We start from the raw sequence: 20279 nt of genomic DNA, 5'->3' as shown, positions 1-20279 counted from the left end.
TTCATGTTCCCTTTTTTACGTTGCCTTTTGTCCCATTTGGGTAGTGTTTGAGCACAGAGGTAGGGGTTATTATTGCTGGGGTTTTAGAATGAAAGGCTGTTGGAAGGACAGGTAAGAGAAGGGCTCTTATTTGGACAGAGAGCTAGCCAGGTTGCTGATAAGGAATGGATAAGATGGAAAAGAAACTTGGACACACCTATGTCCAACTTCTGAAATCCTTTGTTCTTATGAAGCTGATATTGTTGCTTTTTATGTGATAAAATAATACATAAGTTAGACCAGGAATTTGGAGGTGGTAATCATTTTTTTTCTCCAAGATAAATTTTATTTTATTTTATTGTTATTTTTCAAGTTTTTTATTCTGTATTGGAGTATAGCCAGTTAACAATATTGTGCTAGTTTCGGGTGGATAGTGAAGGGAGTCAGCCATACATATGCATGTATCCATTCTTCCCCTGGAGGTGATAATCATTTTGTTCTGTATTCCTCTCTTGTACAGTACTCTTGTTTTAGCTTTCGTAAACTCTGGGCCTTCACGGGACCAGGATTTCTTATGAGCATTGCTTACCTGGATCCAGGAAACATTGAGTCTGATTTGCAGTCTGGAGCAGTGGCTGGATTTAAGGTGAACATGGAGTCTTTCCCCCTTTCCTTTTTAAACACTCACAGCGTACTTCTCTGCTCTGCCTGTTGGATATCAACCTTGTGGGCTATGTGCTGATTCTATATTGGCTCTGACACTTAGATGAAAAGTGCTTTTCCATCTTTTTTTTTTTTTAATCCCAACTAGGAATGAGAATGTATTTATTTATTTATTCCTAGCTGTGCTGGGTCTTTGTTGTTTTGCGCAGGCTTTTCTCTAGTGGCAGTGAGAGTGGGGGCTACTCTCTAGTTGAGGTGCACGGACTTCTCATTGCAGTGGCTTCTCTTGTCACAGAGCAGAGGCTCTAGATGTGCAGGCTTCAATAGCTGTGTTTCCCAAGCTCCAGAGGCCAGGCCCAGGAGCTGTGGCATACGGGTTTAGTTGTTCCGTGGCATGTGGGATTTTCCTGGACGAGAGACTGAACCCATTCTTCTGCATCAGCAGATGAATTTTTTACCACTGAACCACCAGGGAAGCCCTTTCCGTCTGTTTTTTAAATTTTATCATGTGGTTGGTTTTTAGTTTTGTTTTACCCAGATAGTTTCCTTGAACAAAAGCACAACTGCAGATGGGAAAAACTAAGGCTCAGAAAGGTGCGAGGTGACCTAGCAAGTTCTGTGCAGAATGTGATACAGAACTCAGATCATTGGATTCCTGAGTGGAGCTCTTTCCTGAGTGTACTCTTTCCCATTGACATTGCCAAACAAGCAAACTTAAACCACTAGTTATCTCATGAGTGTAATGGTGGGGTTTTGTTCTTCTCTAGTTGCTCTGGGTTCTTCTGTTGGCCACCATCGTGGGGCTCCTGCTCCAGCGCCTTGCAGCTCGACTGGGAGTGGTCACTGGGCTGCATCTGGCTGAAGTGTGTCACCGCCAGTATCCCAGGGTAAGCAGTGTTTGTTACTCATATCATAGGTAGCTGTGTGTCTAGACATTTGGGACTTGTTGCTGTCTAAGGCAGGAATGGGTAGACCCAGTGTCTGGAGGATAGCTTTAAACTGACTTGATTGTTCAGTCAGTTCAGTCGCTCAGTCGTGTCCGACTCTTTGCAATCCCATGAATCGCAGCATGCCAGGCCTCCCTATCTATCACCAACTCCCGGAGTTCATCCAAACTCTTGTGCATCGAGTCGGTGATGCCATCCAGCCATCTCATCCTCTGTTGTCCCCTTCTCCTCCTGCCCCCAATCCCTCCCAGCATCAGGGTCTTTTCCAATGAATCAGCTCTTCGCATGAGGTGGCCAAAGTATTGGAGTTTCAGCTTTAGCATCAGTCCTTCCAAAGGACACCCAGGACTGATCTCCTTTAGAATGGACTGGTTGGATCTCCTTGCAGTCCAGTTCAAAAGCAGAGACATTACTTTGCCAACAAAGGTCCGTCTAGTCAATGCTATGGTTTTTCCAGTAGTCGTTTATGTTTGTGAGAGTTGGACTGTGAAGAAAGCTGAGTGCCGAAGAATTGATGCTTTTGAACTGTGGTGTTGGAGAAGACTCTTGAGAGACTTGATTGTTAGATAAGTACTAATTAATCTATCTCTTGGAGAAGGAAATGGCAACCCACTCCAGTACTCTTGCCTGGAGGGTCCCATGGATAGAGGAGCCTGGTAGGCTACAGTCTATGGGGTTGCAAAGAGTCGGACACGACTGAGCGACTTCTGGTTCATCCTGAATGTTTAATCTCCTTTCCTGGCTGTGAGAGAGTATCTTTACCTGCTTTTTTTTTCTTATATGCCTCTCAAAAAAAAAAAAAAATCGGTAACTTGTAGTTTGTTTTAGCTTCTCTTTCTTCTTACATTTCTTACACTTCATGTTTCTTAGTTTTTTTTTTTTTTTCCTGGCCTCAGTGAGCTAGCACTTCTAAATTTCTTTCTGTTCGATTATTTGACCAGATTAGTTCCCAGATTTTATTATAGAACACCCAATTCCAACACTTTGCCCCGAGTCCCTTTGCATATCTTGTCTTTTTTTTTACTTGCTTGTGCATTACTATATTAAGGATGACTCCAACCTTTTCATGTTTGTTTTGTCTCTTCAGCTATGGTCAGGATAGATATTTTCTTCTGTAGTATTTTATTCTCTCCTGAACAGTATTTTGACCATCTTAGCATCCTCATTTCCCCTAACACTTTCAGGATTGTTTTTAGGCAAAAAATTAAGTGGAAATAATGAATGGAAACTCCATTCTTGTGTCAAGTAAAACAGAAGGAGAAGAAATTGGCATCAGCTGCTGTCCTAACCTTGACTCAGGCTCTACCACAAAGAGCAGCCTGGCCCTCTCTGTCAAGGGACCGAGTCAAGCTTGAGTTCTGGTCCTTCATCTCTAGACCTAAGGCTTAATAAAGGACTGTTATTGGATCACTGCCAAAATATGAATTCCAAACTATGGAGGAAGTTCTTAGAAATGATTAATTAAGAACCGTATCTTTCTGCTGTTTGATGTTTAGGTTCCACGAATCATCCTGTGGCTGATGGTGGAGCTGGCTATCATTGGCTCAGACATGCAGGAAGTTATTGGCTCAGCTATTGCCATCAATCTCCTGTCTGTAGGAAGGTGAGGGGTTTTTCCTCTACAAATAATCATTGTTTTGCCAGATTTCAAAGCAAGCGTAAAAAGAAAATCCCAAGTCATTTTCAGTTTTCAAGATTCACCTCAAGTATTGTTTTTTTCTGTGGAACCTTTCTGGAACCACCGTCTTCTCTCCTGCCAGATGTAGGCTCTCTGTCTTCCATGTTCTCATGTCAGGTTATGCAGACCTGTTGTTAGCCAGTGTGTGGCAGTGTGTGTTATAATTAATTTGTATCTCAGTTTATCCCACTTGATAAGTGAGTCCCTTGAGAGATAAGACCCTTACTTTTTAGATTTGTGTCCTGAATATCTGAAATCGTAGACAAAATTCGAATGAATGTATTACTTTACTTAGTACTGAGATCCTAAACTACACAAGGTCTGGCCTCCTTGCTGCTGTTCCCTTTTCCCGAGTCCTTAGTCCTCCAGGTGTCATGTATCTGGAGAGCTGTTGGGAAATTGGGAAATGGGTCTTTCTCATTGTTTCTTTCCTATAATCTCCCTTTTTAATCTCTGACCTAGGATTCCTCTATGGGGTGGAGTTCTCATCACCATTGCAGATACATTTGTATTTCTCTTTTTGGACAAATATGGTAAGGACAGTGGGAATGGAGGGGTCTCTCAAAGGAACTGCTTTCCATCATGTGGCTTATGGGGTAATCTGCCTTCTGTGAACTCACTACTGTATTTTTCCCCTTTAGGCTTGAGGAAGCTGGAAGCATTTTTTGGTTTTCTCATCACTATTATGGCCCTCACATTTGGCTATGAGGCAAGTATTACAGGCTTATTCGTTAGCTTTATTATTATCATTATTAACTTTTTAAAACAAGGCTTTTGTCCTTTTATTATGAAAGACAGTACATGCTAACAAAAAGCCGAATTCAGAACTGGCCAATTTTAAAGGAATAAGGATGTGGCAGAGACTAGTGTCCAGGAAGACCTGCAGGGACTCCTAGTTTAAAACTGTACTAGAATTTCTGGTCCCAAGTTATTCTCAGCAACAGAACAGCATTGGAGAGGGTCAGGAAAGGGGTTACAGCATTATTCTTGGCTGTTAACATTAGAGGGGTTTGTTTTTGCTCATCCTAGTTGACAGTAGCTGCAGCTTGGACTTTCTCTGTATTGTAACAATTAGTGAACTATAGGGGATACAGTACATGTTTCCCAGTTTGTGCCCCAATCTGGACATTCCATTGGGTTAAAAGTAACCCTAACCCTACCATTATATTCAGTAATGCTCCTGTCTGTGTCCAGTTATTATAAACTGATTTCTGCTTATTGGCCTAGCTAAGCTTTTGAGAATGTGTCTACTCTATGAGTAGATGATAGAGCTTGGTCTAAGGCTTCAAGAGAAATGCTGAACCAGGAAAAAGTGTTTCTGAGTGAGTCTCAGCAGATGCTAGTGGCAAGTGTTAGTGATTTTTCTATACATAGGTGAACATGGAAGCATGATTAGTGTGGATAATCAGGAATCGACTATTCTAAGGTGTGTCTCACAGGAGTTATTGTGACAATAGTATCAATAAGGCCCTTAGCAGCTGTTTTATTTCTTTAGAATATTAATTAGATTCTCAACACATCCAGGCTCCCCAGGTGGTGCTGGTGTTAAAGAATCGGCCTGCCAGTGCAGGAGACACAGGAGACTTGGATTCTGTCTTTGTGTGGGGAAGAGCCCCTGGAAGAGGAATTGGCACCCCTCTCCAGTATTCTTGCCTGTGAAATTCCATGGGCAGAGGAGCCTGGCAGGCTGCAGTCCATGGGATTGCAAAGGGTTGGACATGACTGAGCAGCAGCACTACACATCGATTTCATGTATCTAAAATACAGTGTGAAGTGTCTGGATACCCCATTCCTAAATTCTCTGAACTGTACTGCTTGGTTTTTTTGGGTGGTTCTGTGTTCCTCATTTCCTGTGTAGTTGTTGATGAAGGGGTTTAAGGAGTAAAGATGCAGTGTTTTCTAGTACTGTGTTACTCCCTAGTCTCATATTCCAGAAAAGACTAATAGCTGTTCTGTTTGTGTGTAGTATGTTACAGTGAAACCCAGCCAGACCCAGGTCCTCAAAGGCATGTTCCTGCCATCCTGTTCAGGCTGTCGTACCCCACAGATTGAGCAGGCTGTGGGCATCGTGGGCGCTGTTATCATGCCACACAACATGTACCTGCATTCTGCCTTAGTTAAGGTGAGCAAGACCTTTCTTATCTCAGTGGCCTGTGTAGTTTCATGGCATCTTTTCCTTTTGTTGCAAGGGACACACACTTAGTTCACAACTGTTGAAGCCCTGAAGGAGCACGTGTTTTTCCACAGTTGGACTGCACACTCTTGTATCACCAAGGTGACCAGAGATGGGACCAAGATGACATAGAGAAGGGACTAGAGTCCTTCTTAAAAGATCTGAAGGGGCACCGTGTCTCTTGTCTTTAAATCTCAGATGCCTGAATGGCCTCATGGAGATCAGGAGGAAAGAGCCTAATCTGTCTTTTACCAGTTAATCCATCACAATCGTTTGTTGGAAGATTTCAGAGACCTTTGTAATTAAGGTGGTGTCCCCATTAGGTCTGAAATCAGATTGTTCTCATAGGTCAGCAGTTCTTCCAGCCACATAACTGAAGGCTCAGCAGTCACTCGTTCACTTTTTCCTCTTTGGGATGTATGATGTCATCAAAGGGTCATGACTTCTTACTCACTCAGTGAATCAGGATGTAAGTGGAGTCTCACATTTCATGTGGTCAGTTGTTTGCCCCTTAGGCCTTTCACCTGACTACAGACTTATGAAATATCACAAGGAAACTTGTTCCAATTCATCAAAAAGTGACTGTTGCTGTTCTCTCTAGTCCAGACAGGTAGACCGAGCCAATAAGCAGGAAGTTCGAGAAGCGAATAAGTACTTCTTCATTGAATCCTGCATTGCTCTCTTTGTTTCCTTTATCATCAACGTCTTTGTTGTCTCGGTGTTTGCTGAAGCATTTTTTGGGAAAACCAACGAGCAGGTGGTAAGTAAGCCCGGGTCCTGGGTAGTAGTGGATGTGAGGGTAAAGAGGAGGCTGCATTGGGGCAGAAAAACGTGACAGTGACTTCGAGCTCAGGGGAAATAGATCTCAGTGCTGCCCCTAAGTCATGGCACTACTCAGGTTTACATCTGGGGCTGTGACCAAGCCCAGACCCTCCTTCGTAGCTTTAAACAGGTAAGGAAGCGTGCCTTAGCCCAAGGTTGCCTCGTGCCGTTGTTGGTGGCTTCATGTCTGGCTGTTCTCATCCCCTTTTGCTTCCTGTTTACCAACTACTGGCTGCTTGCCAGTCCTGCCATTTAGTGCTTACCGGCGGGAGGAGTCAGCCAACAGAAAATAAAGCTATGGCTAGACAGGCTATTTTATCACACTGAATTCTCTGTCCTCTTGACTCCTGATTGCCAATCTAGGTGTTTTTTTTTTTTGCCAATCTAGTTTTGATAAGTCCTTTGATTCCCACCCATAGGACCTCTGACTCCTGGCTCTGCTTTGAATAGGCCACTCTGTTCTGGGCGTCCTCTCATATTTGAAGTCTGTTTAAGGGCCCTCACCACCTATTATCATTTAAAATGACCCAGCATTCGTGTATTACCATGCACACTCTGACTCGAGGAGAAGCTTTTGGTGACCTGGGGGCGTAGGAAAAGTGGGGAGGCAGAGCTCAAGGACCTACCGCCAGCCTCTGCTTTCATCAGCCTGTGTCCAGTGTCTCACCTGCAGGACTCGTTTCTTAGATGATCCGTCTGTGTGTGAGCTGTTGGAGAGGTCTTCTCTGAGTTCTGGACTCAAAAGTTGATCCTAAACTGCTTTGGTTCCAGGTTGCAGCCTGTACAAACAGCAGCAGTCCCCACACTCACCTTTTCCCAGACGATAACTCAACACTGGCTGTGGACATCTACAAAGGGGTAAACGAGTCCGGATTTCTGATCTCTGCTCCTGAATCAAGATTCTCAGCATAGTGTCTGGTCTTTTCAGTGGGTTCACTTCGGAGCTCAGCATATCTTCTGTGGAGTGTCTTTTTTTCAGAGGTCCAGATGCCAGACAAGCCTTTTGGATTACGTGGAAGGGAATAGGAGATCAGCTGACAAGATGATTTAATTGTATCAGCAATTCCCAAACTTATGTTGATAGCATATTGTTTTCTATGTGTTAATTGGGGAGACTAAAGAAGTATCCCTGGTAAAGTGGTCTTTTTTGTGTGTGTGGCTGAAGACTATTTATTTATTTAGATTGTGCTGTGTGGCATGTGGGATCTCAGTTCCCGGACCAGGGGTGAAATTTCTGCCCCTTGCATGGGATCACAGAGTCTTAACTACTGGACTGCCAGGGAAGTTCCAGTAAAGTGGTCTTTACTGGGGCCTCTCTGTCCCTTTTATGCTGATTACATTGTGAACCTCCAGTGGTACACAATACATAGTATTTAACATTTCTGAAATTTATTGGAGGTTTCTCTCCATTCCTATTACCATCTTCCAGGATAGTGTGTTTAGGAATATAATTTGGGAAGTGTGTTATAGTCATTTTTCTTTTTGATATGTAACATATGAGTTGAGGATAAAGGCTTTAGGAGCCTAGAGAAGAGAAGGGACTAGGCTGAGGAGGAATGGGGGCCTATCCAACAGAATTTAGGTTGAAAGCCTCTAATACGAGGTCAGGACCCGAGTCTAGCTTCTGGGACAGTGCCAGCACAGTGCTTGGTAGAGGTGGGTGTGTGGCCAGGAATGGGGAGAGGTGACACCAAGGATATGTTTGGGGTGTTGTCTCAGGTGATCTCTCTCCCTTGCCTCTCCAGGGTGTTGTGCTGGGGTGTTACTTCGGGCCTGCCGCTCTCTACATCTGGGCGGTGGGGATCCTGGCTGCGGGGCAGAGCTCCACCATGACAGGAACCTATTCCGGCCAGTTTGTCATGGAGGTACGTGCTGCTGTGACTGGGATAGACGAGAGGAAGGGGATGTTGCCCTTTTGTCCCTTCTTAATTCTGTGCCTCTAAGGTCTTCCCAAACCTCCTCAGACCTTTTTCTGTTTCCTCTTTCAGACACTCATCCTCCTTCTGTGTTTTCTTCCAGGGATTCCTGAACCTAAAGTGGTCACGCTTTGCCCGAGTGATTCTTACCCGTTCTATTGCCATCATCCCCACTCTGCTTGTGGCCGTCTTCCAAGACGTGGAGCATCTAACAGGAATGAATGACTTCCTGAATGTTCTTCAGAGCTTACAGGTGAGGAGGGAGCTGGGGAAACTCACATCCCATTGAGTCAGGAGGCATTCTGTATTGCTCTTAGGTACCAAGCCTAGTGTGGGTGTGGGGAAAATTCAGAGGAAGAAAGAGGCACAGTCTTGGTCTATGGTGAATGCATATGAAATCTCTGGAATCTAAAAGGTTTTTAGAAGTGGCTTGTTTTTTTCTAAGCCTGTTGAATGGGAATTATAAGCTGTAATTACATATAGAACACAAAATTATTCATTAACCAAAGCGAACATTAAATAATGTAAATGAGACTGTTGGGTATTATGGAGATTAAGAAGACAAGGCAGATAGAAATTTTGTAGACACTATGAGCATAACTGACGCTAGGTTCATGCTACAAATTTCCACATAACCCTCCAGCATGTTGCGATGACAAGAATCATTTCTCACAGAGTAGGTGAGGCAGGGTCTGTGGTTCCCTTTTGCTAACTGTGCTGCTCTCTAGGGTATTACAGGAACCCCCGTAGCCCTGTCTGATCTTATTTTTTTCTTTTGCAGCTTCCCTTTGCTCTCATACCCATCCTCACTTTTACGAGCTTGCGGCCTGTGATGAGCGAATTTGCCAATGGATTGTGAGTGTACTTCTGTTAGTTCCCCAAGATGTGTGGGGGAAGGGTATCTTCATCAAACTGACCAGTCAGAAATTAAGTCATAGGGGGACTATGTGCTTTAAGACATGATTCTAGAGCTGCCCTCTCAATCTCTGACTTAGAAAATAGAGACTGTTGGGGACTTCCTGGTGGTCCAGTGGTTGAGACTCTGCCTTCCAGCGCAGGAGGTGCGATTTCCATCCCAGGTCAGGGAACTAAGGTCCTACATGCCACAGGGTGTGGCCAAAAATTAAAAATAAATAAACACAACATTGTGAATCAGCTATACTTCAGTGTAAAAAATATCAAAGAAAATGGAGACCATGAATTTAACAATGGAGGGCAAGCACATTTTTTGTTTCTGGTGGGAAATTTTTTAGCTTTTAGGGCTTTAACTCTTCAACTTCAGCCACTGAAGGTTAAAGTATCTTAAATCCATGTTAAATGATCTTAATGAGGGAGGCATAAGCTAATACCTTTTATATACATCTCTAAAGTACCTGGGGTATTTAAATGACTTGTTGCGTCTCTAGAGACTCATGACTTTTTCACTTGTAAGGCTTGTTGCATTTTTAGGGGCTTAAATAACAGGGATTATTTGATAGTGTTTTTTTTTCTCTTCTTCCTCTTTCTCCCTATCATTGTGTAACTTTGGCTCATTTAACCTAATCTGGGACATAAGCACTTTTTGGTTTGTTTTTAAATGCCACTTACTCCTGTCCTGTGACCCCAAAAGACACAGTGTTTTTTTCTGTTTGTGGACAGGTTGGATTGTTCTACCAATAACTGTGCTGATTCTTTTGACAGAGGCTGGAGGATTGCAGGCGGTATCTTGGTCCTTATCATCTGTTCCATCAACATGTACTTTGTCGTGGTTTATGTGCAGGATCTAGGGCACGTGGTATTGTACGTGGTGGCTGCAGTGGTCAGCGTAGCTTATCTGAGCTTTGTCTTTTACTTGGTAAGTCCAGCTGGGAGGAGGCAGGGGTGGTGAGGTGCATCTAACACTCAGAAGAGAAAGGACCCAAAAGAGCATATGGTTACCTGTCTTCAGGTTACTGACACGATTTGTATGAAATTGTTAAACCAGCTGTGACTAAAGAATATTTTTAATCATAAATTTTCCCTCTGTTCTTAAGAGCCATCCTTTTTCAAAATCTGTCACTCTGTCTGGTTTCCATTCCTAATAATTCCTAACAAGAGAGTGTAGTATGTTTGAAGAACTCAAAGATCAGCCGTGTAGAAAGTAGAGTGGTATGAGATGGGGTTGGAGAATGGAGCTGTGTCTTGTGATTTCAGATCTTTGCGGGGAGCACATGTGGGTTCACAGCCCTGCCCAGCTCTACTGCTTAATAGCTGTCCAGTGACGACTCAAGTAAATAGTGATAATCTCTCGTTGAATTATTCTAGAATTACTAAAGAATGATGGTTATAAAACAAGCTATATCGAAAAGGAATGCAAAATAAATAATAATGAAAAGAAAAGGAATGCAGAATTATAAACACCTAGATAATAAAAAAATGGTCAAGAGTCTAGAGTAAGTTATGTAAAATGGTAATAGTAGTTGCCTTTGGATGGTGGGATTATGGATATATTCTTTTCTCTATTTTCACCTTCTTCTGTAACATTACTTATATCAGTGAAAAGCAGCTATGCCAACAACACATCTCCCTCATTATTCTAGACAGGTTTCTCTAAAAATCACAGGGGCTGAGGACTGGGGACAGCTGAATTTATACCATGTCTGCTACAGAGAATGGGAAGACTGGATGATAGAAACCCCCTGCTCATCTGACAATACTTACCTAGCCCCCGTGTCAGGGTCTGCCAGATACTTGACTGGGAACATCATTTTAATGAATATCGAGAAATTATGTCTTAGATAGATATAGCTCTGCTTTTTTCCTCAGTAAACCATGGGCACACTAAGATTATACTGACCCTACAATACAAGGACTTACTCCCAGGAAACCCAAGTAACTCAGTATGGCCTTGACAGAAATTGTTTTAACAATTCGCTGTAGGGTGACTCTTGGTGGTGTAGTGGTTAGTATTTCTGGCTTTCACTTCAAACTCCCAGATTCAGTCCCTGGTAAGGGAACTGAGCTCTGCAACCCCCCCCGCCCCCCCCCCCCCCCCCAAAAAAAAAGAGTGCTGTAGAACTTAAGAGGATCCTTCTTTCATGCAGATCAGTTATGACAGTGCCGAGTCGTTCTTAGTCACCCTGAGGCTGTAGAAAATGTTGAAGACCCATTTTCAAGCCTGAGGACTGGTTCTAGGTGAATTCCTACTGTTTAGTTCAGGAGACTGTTGCAGTTGTATTAGCCAGTCAGTCATTGCCCTGCATTGTGAGGAGTGGAGTAGGACTGAAATGGGTAGTGGTCTTCAAGGAATTCTGCCGCAAACACACCACAAACACAAAGCAGTAGGAACAGAGGGAGCTGAGGACTGCAGTTAGTACAGCAAAGAGGTTTGCATCTGAGCAGTGCAGTGTGGGCGGTGAGGGGGGTAAGTGGGCTCTCCAGAGGGGTCAGCGAATGATGACTATATTTTCTCTTTTAGGGTTGGCAATGTTTGATTGCACTGGGCATGTCCTTCCTGGACTGTGGGCACACGGTAAGCATCTCTAAAGTCCTGCTGACCGAAGAAGCCACCAGTGGCTATACTAAGTAAACACTGTTCACAGGTAGCCATCAGAGCCAGTGTGTTTCTATGGTTTACTGTGTGAACATAGCCAAAGGTATGTGCTGTTGCACAGACTGCATTTAGGACTCAGCCCTTTGTTGGGAAAGACATTGTTGCATATTTGTTTGAAAGATAGCATTATTTTTCCTCCTGAACTCCTAACCTGGTAACTGGATTTAGGATCTTTGACAGCTTGATACCTGCTCTCAAACAGCACTGAATTCTTTCACTGTCCCAGGGTCAGTTGTTTTATCTTTATGTGAGATAGTTCTCAATGCATGATTCTTAACAAGACTGACTATATGTTAAAAAAACATAATACAAATTACAGAATAGGTATGCAAGTTTTATTTATAAAAAGATAATGGATTGAAAAGTCTGAGAAATACTTTCCTTATGCATACCTTTTGAATTAACTATAAAAAATAAAATCTCAGTTAGGGTGGTTTGAGTCATATTAAAGATAAAATTATGAGATAGTCTACCTCCATCAGGTTCAGGATTCTTTTAACTTATTTTCACTTTAATTTCATTGAAAATTAAGAGGGGTAAGAAAGCATTAAAGAAGATGATAAATGGACAGATGGTAAAACTCACTTGTGGTCATGGTGACTAATACTAATCTCTTCCAAAAATCACTCTGATGATTTCCCTCAGAGATTGAGAGCTTACTGAAATGTTCTTGGGAGTCCCAATGTTAATAACTCTCATGTTAGTACAGAGCTCTCTCAATGGTATTTCTTCTTGAGCACTTAGAGTGGAGAAACCTTCCCCTTCCTCCAGGAGGGTAGTGATAGAAAAAGATGGTAGCATTTATGAACTGATGTTCTCAAGAGACTTTGGGGTGAGGTGAAAAAACTTGAAAGAAGAGGAGCCATCTGTTTTATTCCTAAAAAACACCTTCTACCAGAATCATCATGTTTTTCTGAAGCATGCCCAAGACGACTTGCAAGGCAATCTCAGGAGCTCTGGATGTAAGCGTTGGAAAGCTCGCTCCCTCTCAGCGAGTCCTTTGGTGTCACTGGTTGCCAAGTTCTCTCTGCAGGGTTGCACTGGGCTACCTCTCTTCAGCCATTCCCTCAGAGGGAAAAACTTTGAGACGAGATGGTGGAGCTCTGGAGTCAGAGGAAATGGGTCCCTTCAGCATGGAGCTGCTGCTCTTCAGCCACTTCTGACATTTTTACATGTGGAGCCTGACACCATGTGATTATGTCAAACCAAGTCACATTGCCCGGTGGAGATAAACAATCAGGTCTTTTATAGCCACTGACTTGGTGAGAACAGTAATGGGAATGCAATTGAAGGACTGCATTTCTGGTGTCTTCCTTCTGGAGTGCCTATTGATTGATGTTCTCTGATCACCTGAGCCCCTAAAGGCATTGTTTCCAGTACTTTGTACACAGTCAAAAGCACAGACTGAATGGACTTTTACATGGCTTTAAGGGTAAACTTGTGTGTTCCACTGACCAAACCTTTACCTCAGCCCCTCCAGTGACATAGCACAGAATCATGAGAGACAAATTCCCCAACCGTTCCTCCCTCTCCCCTACCATCATTCCCTAAGCTGTTCACAAGGGCACTCTGGAGACATCGGGCACTGACCTCTTAAGCTCTCGTCTGGCCTCAGTAGGTGAGGGCCATGTTGACGAAATTCTTTGTAAAAGATGGTACACTAACATCATTTACCTTTGCTTGGAGTCTGGCTGGGTGCAGTCAGTCTCAGATTCACAAATATTTAGAAGCCCAGGTAAAAGCTGCTAGTTTTCTTTTCAAAGTTATATATATGTCTTGGAATGACGAAAATTTCTTCCCAGTTAAATGTCAGTTTATGTCACTCCGTGTGTAGTATTTTACAGTGTTAACAACACTCCCATGCTGTATTCCACCTCATGCTTTCAGATAGAAAGTGTGCTTTCTCTTCAGCCACTACTTCGGGTACAGTACACGGTGTTTAGAGCTGACATCTTCCAGTGCCAGCATGTGCACTCTGTTTGTGTGAAATGTTTAAGGATATACAATTGTACTTTGTGTAAATTGGTCCTTGTTCTTTATAAACATGGCATGAAATAACCGCTGCTATAGCATACTGAGAATTATCAGCAATGGACAAGAACTGCAGTTTGGCTCCTGTGAGGTCCTGCTAGTGGTTTTAGGAGTGGTTACAATGAGCTTTTAGGGACCATTTAACAATATGTAAACTTGGTTTGTAATTAAAAAGTTTTTTTTTTCCTTTTTCCAATTTGGTTTCCTGGATATTTTTTTTTTAAACCTTGAAAATACTCTATGAGTGGGATCTCAACAACTTTGAAATACTGAAACATCAACTACCACCTGGATTGACATACTAGATTCACGCTGTTCATGATTTTTCTCTGTAGAAGGGATAGAGGAATACAGTTGACCTCCCTGGACATCTAGGTGTTAGGGGTGTTTCATGGAGGCATTAAATAAAAATTCGGCGTGTAATTTATAGTCAGCTCTTCATGTGTATACTCAGCCTTTCATGTCCAGTGTTCCTCCGAACGTGTGATTTCATGTTCTTAGATTCATCCTGCCTGGGATCATGTATTTCTGTCATATTTACCTTTGAAAAAAAATGTATATGAGGAGACTCTTGAGGTTCAAATTCAGTTTGTTCAAGGCTCAATATAGGTTTAGTTCCCAGAAGACTTGATGAATTAGACACCAAGCACTAATTTCTATCACTGATTTAATTAGTTTTGCCATTGCTAAAGTTTACATCATTAAAATATTTAAAATTGAGAAAAAAACTGTCCTTCTGCCTTTTTCTGCTCTAAGCTGAACATTTTTCTGTCTGTAGTCTTGTTTCACCATTGAGGTAGGCGTTTATATTCTGTATATGCTGCCAATAAAAAGTGTGCATATTTGGAAGGTGAAAGGAAAATTGTTTAACTTAGAAATGAAAGCATATAAATACAAAGACCGGATAGAAATACAAAACTCAGACACAGTAAACTGCTAGGCTTGTCACCAAACACATGGCATGAAAAACTAAGTCAACCCTTAATTTGTTCCAAGAGTGTCACTAGAACTTCATTTTCCCTTTCTCTGTTGCAAGCCTTCCCTGTCTGTCTTACAGGAACTAAATCCTGTGAATAAACACCATAGACATCATCTGAGAATTTTCTTTTCCATGTTGTTCTTCTCATTTAACTCATCCTTCTTACCCTGGTTTTGTTTTGTTTTGTTTTAATCTTTTTTTCGCTCTACCATATGCCTTTGGGGATCTTAGCTCCTGCCCAGGGATTGAACCCATGGCAGGAATTGGACTCATGGCATAAAAGCTTAGAATTCTAACCACTAAGACACTAGGCAACTCTTTATTTGGGTGTAATTTCATAGCTAACATAGGATGCATCACAATTTGAAGATCCTGGTTTGAGACTTCCTTTAGCTCTGCCCTCTGCAGTGCTTTGTGTTCCTTCCTTGGACAGGACCAGTGAGTCCAGATGTGTCACCTTTTGACACCTTAGCTTTGGAACATTAAAAATAACACATTATTATGGTAGTTGGGGTCTAAGCACACTGTGTGTATGTGTGTGTGTGTGCGTGCAGGTTTAGTTGTGTCTGACTCTTTTCAACCCCATAAACTGTATCCCGCCAGGCTCCTATGTCCATGAGATTTTACAGGCAAGAATATGCAAGTGGGTACTCCTACTCCAGGAGATCTTCCCAACCCAGGAATTGGACCTGCATCTCTTGGGCCTCCTGCATCGACAGGCAGATTCGTTACCTCTGAGCCACCTGGGAAGCCCTCAGCACGCAATGACCTCATGTAATTCTTACTGCAAAAGGATATATATATGTATAAGGCGACTGAAGGGCCAGAAACTAAAATAACACATCACTAATCGTAGGCATTTGGCATTTGTGCCTGACTAGCTTAGTTCCAGAACGCATGTTATTTTTACTAATCATCCGATACAATACGTAGTATACACTTAATAGTACACTTTAGACACCAAGCTTTGGTGTTTAGCAGCACCAAAACAGTACCATATCAAAGATACTCCTCTTAATACTCTGATGAGTGCTAGAATATGTTTTAGGTCAAAAGTTGCCAATTCATAGACTAATTTTGTTGCAGTTCAGTTCAGTTCAGTCGCTCAGTCCTGTCCGACTCTGCGACCCCATGAATCGCAGCATGCCTGGTCTGTGCTAAATTTTCAAAAGTACCTGAATACTTTTTCTGGTGGGTGTGGAAAATGGACAGGGCCAGCAGTAAGTAAGAACCGATAGTTTATTTATTTGCGTACCTCTCTTCCCTTGAAAGGTTTAGCCAGTTCCTCTGCTATTTAGCTCCATTTCTCAGTGTCCCTGAGCAATACAACAAACTTCCAATGAAGGAGTTTTCTCTACTAAGCCATGAAGTGATACAACCTGGAGGTCTTGGGGCTAAAAATGCAGCCCTTGCTTACTACATGCCCACCCCACCACCGTAGTTCACTTAAGAAAAGGCTGCAGTGGATTGTCAGTGAATCTGACAATTGCTCTTGGTTACTAAAACCTGAGTCATAAAACCCTGAAGTGAGTATAAAGGCTGAAACCTGAAGTGCTGTGCTTCTGCCCTAAGGCCAGTGTGACTCAGTAGTTCCTAGCCTTCTAGTTGAGAATAGTTGTATCATGGGCCCCATTTTGTCTCATCGTCACACAGTCATCATAAACCTCTGATGGGCATTTTTAATGTCTAAAAAAATTGCTGAAGACTAAAATGAGATAGGTTTCCCAGGTGGCACAGTGGTCAAGAATCGGTCTGCCAGTGCAGGAGAGTCAAGAGACGTGGTGCGATCCCTGGGTCATGAAAATTCCCTGGATTAGGAAACCGCAACCCCTTCCAGTATTATTGCCTGGAAAATTCCATGGACAGGAGAGCCTAGTGGGCTATACAGTCCATGGGATCACAGAGTCGGACACGACATCACACCCACCCACACACACACAAAATGAGATAGTTTATTAATGTCCTTGGCATTTTAAAGTGCAGCATTTATTCCTGTTTTACAAAGGAGTAGGATAAGGCTCAAGAAGGAAACATAATTTGCTCAAGGTCATAGGAAATGGCAGAGTTGGAGCTTGATCCCAGCCCCAGTGCCTTTTGCACTCTATTCTACTAGAAATACTTATGTGAATTTATCGTGTGCGTCCTGAGCACTCACATGATCTCATTTGATTCTTACAACAGAAGGTTCAGTCTCTATACAGATGAGACAATTGAATGGCCCAAAAGAGGCTGTTGGTACCAAGGGGCAACAATGTTCCTAAAACCCCTGGTGATACCAGTAGGGCTACAAGGAGGCTCAGTGATTGTCCCAGGGTGAATGCAAAGGAGAGGAAAAGAGTAAGCTACAACTTCACAAATGCTGATACACATCATCTGGATTAGGCCTCCTGGAGTGAGTCTGGCAATATATTTTTTTGCTTTGTTTTCATATTTATTTTTTGTCCACACTGGGTCTTGGTTGCCTCTCGCAGGATCTTTCATTGCCGTGTGCAAGCTTCTCTCTAGTTTCTGCTTGTGGGCTCCAGAGCCAGAGCTTGCTTAGTTGCCTCCAGGAATGTGCAATCATAGTTCCCTGACCAGGGGTCAAACCTTCTTCTGCCTGGCAAGTTGGATTCTTAACCACTGGACCACCAGGGAAGTTCCTGGCAATGTGTTTTAAAGGCAGCTAAAGTCATTCTTATAAAGTCTGATAAACATCTGGGATCCTTTTCTCTTAGCACATGCCGTTTTATGTTTCTTTCTTTTGTTTAATGAAAGGCTTTTTCTGCTCAGGTGCCAAAGGATAATTAGGGCCCAGACAATAGGGCTTAGAATTTAGACTATTTGAAATTTGATTTCTTTTCTTTTTCTTGGCCCGTTCTGTGCAGCTAATAGGATCTTAGTTCCCTGACCTGGGATTGAACCTGAACCCTCTGCAGGGAAAGCACAGAGTCCTAATCACTGGACCGCCAGGGAACTCCCTGAAATTTGAGTTCTAACACACTTAGTATTAAGGTATAAAAGCTCGCAGTACATTTGCTCTTAATATCCTGATCAGAAACACCCATGCCGAAGTAGAGTATGTCACAAGAATAGTTAAAAGTGCAAATTTTGTATTTGGCATTTAACAAATCCTTAACTATTTCAGCTCCTGTCAGTTATTTTATATATGTCATAAACCATTCATATATTTATAAGCCATTTATTTTCTGAAAGAAAATCAGTATAGCAGAACTGAAATAAGAGCTACTTTTATATGCTGATTATAGATACTTGAATGCCAATTTTAAATACTTATAAATCAGTCTAACTCTTTTCCATCTTTTTGTCCTCAGTACCATCTGGGATTGACAGTTCAACCTGAACTCTACCTTCTGAACACCGTGGACGCTGACTCACTTGTGTCTAGATGACGGACAGCCTCAGGGACTATAGAAGACCCACTTTCTCGTAGTCCTTTTGTGCCAAGTGTCCTGTTAACATTTCTCTGTTAGTTCAGTCGTGAGTTTTGTTCAAACATTTTGAACAAAAGGTAAAAATTTCCTCATGGGAAGGGTGTTAAAGCTGACAGCTGTTAAGTGTAGGTCAGAGACCCACCACCTCACAACAGTCCTACAGCTGCCAGAGTTAAATGATTAGCCTATGGTGGCCACACACCCCTATGGGCTTGTGCCTGGACTTCTGGAATTAAATATATGTGTGTGTGTGTTTATGTAAACCTGAACTTACTGGTTTGGGTAGAGTTTTATATAAAAATGATATTTTGTATTTTTTAAACAAATTTGTTCAGATAAACCATATTTATTTTGTCTAAATCACATGTAACAAAGGAAAAAGAGCACTGCTCTTTTTCAGAATGAACTGGTCAAATAGACCGATTTTTAAAGTGATACTTGACTGTGGCCAGTTAAACTTGACTTGGATTTAATCAACCAACCCTTGGTAACTGCTGGTACTAGCACATCATTTCCAAAAGAAGACGTTTCTTTTCTTTGGCAGTCTTGTTTCATCCTGGTTGTCGGTGTGCTCTGTGGTTATTATTTTTCTCTGTTGTTGTTTTTCTTGAGTTTTTTTTCAGAGATATGATGGTATTTTCCAAAGAGCTTACTACCTAGTAACAATATCCAGAAATCATACTTTAACCAATAATCAGTTTTCCATGCTACATTGGAACTCAGCCCATTCTAGCATTTTAGGTATAAAAAAGAATTCTAACACTGAACTTTACAAAGCCCAACAGAAGATAGTGGAGGCATTAATTTTCTTTCTAATGTGTGTATAGTCCCACCATGTCTTGTCTTCCCCCTTTTCCCATTAATACTCCAGACACCATTTCTAGGCCAAAGTCTATATCCTGGAGTGGCTGATGTTTCTAATGCTGACTCTCCTAGGGAATGCTAAGCATTTTAAGTTTATTTATACCAAGTAGTATGAGATTAGACCCACACTGGGACTTGGAAGATTGGTCCACATGTTATAAACTGCCTGCCCACGTATGGGTTATAGATATTTTGATTCTTCTTCCTAACCAGAATTTTTTTCCGTAACATTTTTATAATAAAACATTAAATACTTAAAACTTTCTGCAGAAAGTTTCTGCATATTGATCTGATTGAAAAGTCAGAACATTTTGAACACCAGGCTCACACCCCTTCATGATAGTGCATTTGACTTACACTGAATGGTAGCTATCCATTTTTAATGGAATGCAGTCTGTGCCTTCTCATTTCCTTCCAGCCCCAAAGGCTTTGAGTTTGCAAACCCTGCAGCCTTTGTATGTTTGAGCATCATTTTCCTCTTTGAGCATAAACCTCGCTGCCTTACTCTAAAACTTGGCACATTTCAGTAAGACTTAAGACATCGCCTTTGTCATTTATAATGATTTGATCCTGTAAGTGGCACGGATTTGTCATTTATAATGATTTGATCCTGTAAGTGGCACAGATTTTTTTCTAAGATGATTCTTTAAATTCCCTCATTTCTAATTTGTGACCCTTGAAACTTCTGATAAGAGCAATAGCCTTGCAATTCAGGTTAGAGACCTTCTGATCTTAAAAGTAAAACAACATCATTTATGAGCTTTTATTTGAAAAAGAGACTTTAAAAATGGGTTTCAGTGTTTTGGTTTGTTTATATAGAGATAGCAACTCTATATGAATCAGTTTGTTGAATTTTTTTCTCCCTCCCTGGGCAGTTCCATTTCTCAGTAGTTTGATTACCAGAGGATGTTTGGGAAAAGAAAAAAAAAAAGGAAGAATCCTGTTTTATAACTCATAAAAAGATAAGGTGGTTGGTTAAATAGAGATTAAGTACTTGAGGGGTTTCTGTAGCTTTTCTCCATTCTTAAATTGTATCTTGCTAGGAACAGACTAGAGTTTACAGCAAAAATTTATAAGTATACCTCTCAGTTCATACAACTCCTGTAATCAGAAAACTTTATAATAATGCAAGCTGAATCATGCTAAAACCAGTGGAGGAGACTGATGTCTAACAGTAAGTCTTGGACAGACTTTTTTGCTAAGTTAATATTTAATCATTCCT

The 20279-nt window shown here is 41.8% G+C and overlaps 1 protein-coding gene across 8 annotated transcripts in view; it reads left to right on the top strand.

The window, feature by feature from the left end:
• LOC113893136 (natural resistance-associated macrophage protein 2) overlaps positions 1-20018 on the top strand; it is a 34720-nt gene extending 14702 nt beyond the window's left edge. For all 8 annotated transcript variants that reach the window (XM_027542865.1, XM_027542866.1, XM_027542863.1 and 5 more), the window contains 14 exons: positions 500-625; positions 1410-1529; positions 3086-3192; positions 3730-3800; positions 3909-3976; positions 5234-5389; positions 6042-6200; positions 7034-7120; positions 8008-8127; positions 8282-8431; positions 8960-9033; positions 9859-10012; positions 11615-11668; positions 18074-20018. In XM_027542865.1, the coding sequence (XP_027398666.1) occupies positions 500-625; positions 1410-1529; positions 3086-3192; positions 3730-3800; positions 3909-3976; positions 5234-5389; positions 6042-6200; positions 7034-7120; positions 8008-8127; positions 8282-8431; positions 8960-9033; positions 9859-10012; positions 11615-11668; positions 18074-18151 (1524 nt within the window). In that variant the 3' untranslated portion in view covers positions 18152-20018. The remainder of the gene's footprint in view (positions 1-499; positions 626-1409; positions 1530-3085; positions 3193-3729; positions 3801-3908; positions 3977-5233; positions 5390-6041; positions 6201-7033; positions 7121-8007; positions 8128-8281; positions 8432-8959; positions 9034-9858; positions 10013-11614; positions 11669-18073) is intronic.
• Positions 20019-20279: the final 261 nt, after the last annotated feature.

This window comes from Bos indicus x Bos taurus, chromosome 5, assembly GCF_003369695.1.
Source record: "Bos indicus x Bos taurus breed Angus x Brahman F1 hybrid chromosome 5, Bos_hybrid_MaternalHap_v2.0, whole genome shotgun sequence".
Lineage (NCBI taxonomy): Eukaryota > Metazoa > Chordata > Mammalia > Artiodactyla > Bovidae > Bos > Bos indicus x Bos taurus.
The sequence above is the reverse complement of the archived record's forward strand: the minus strand, read 5'-3'. Positions and strand labels throughout refer to the sequence as shown.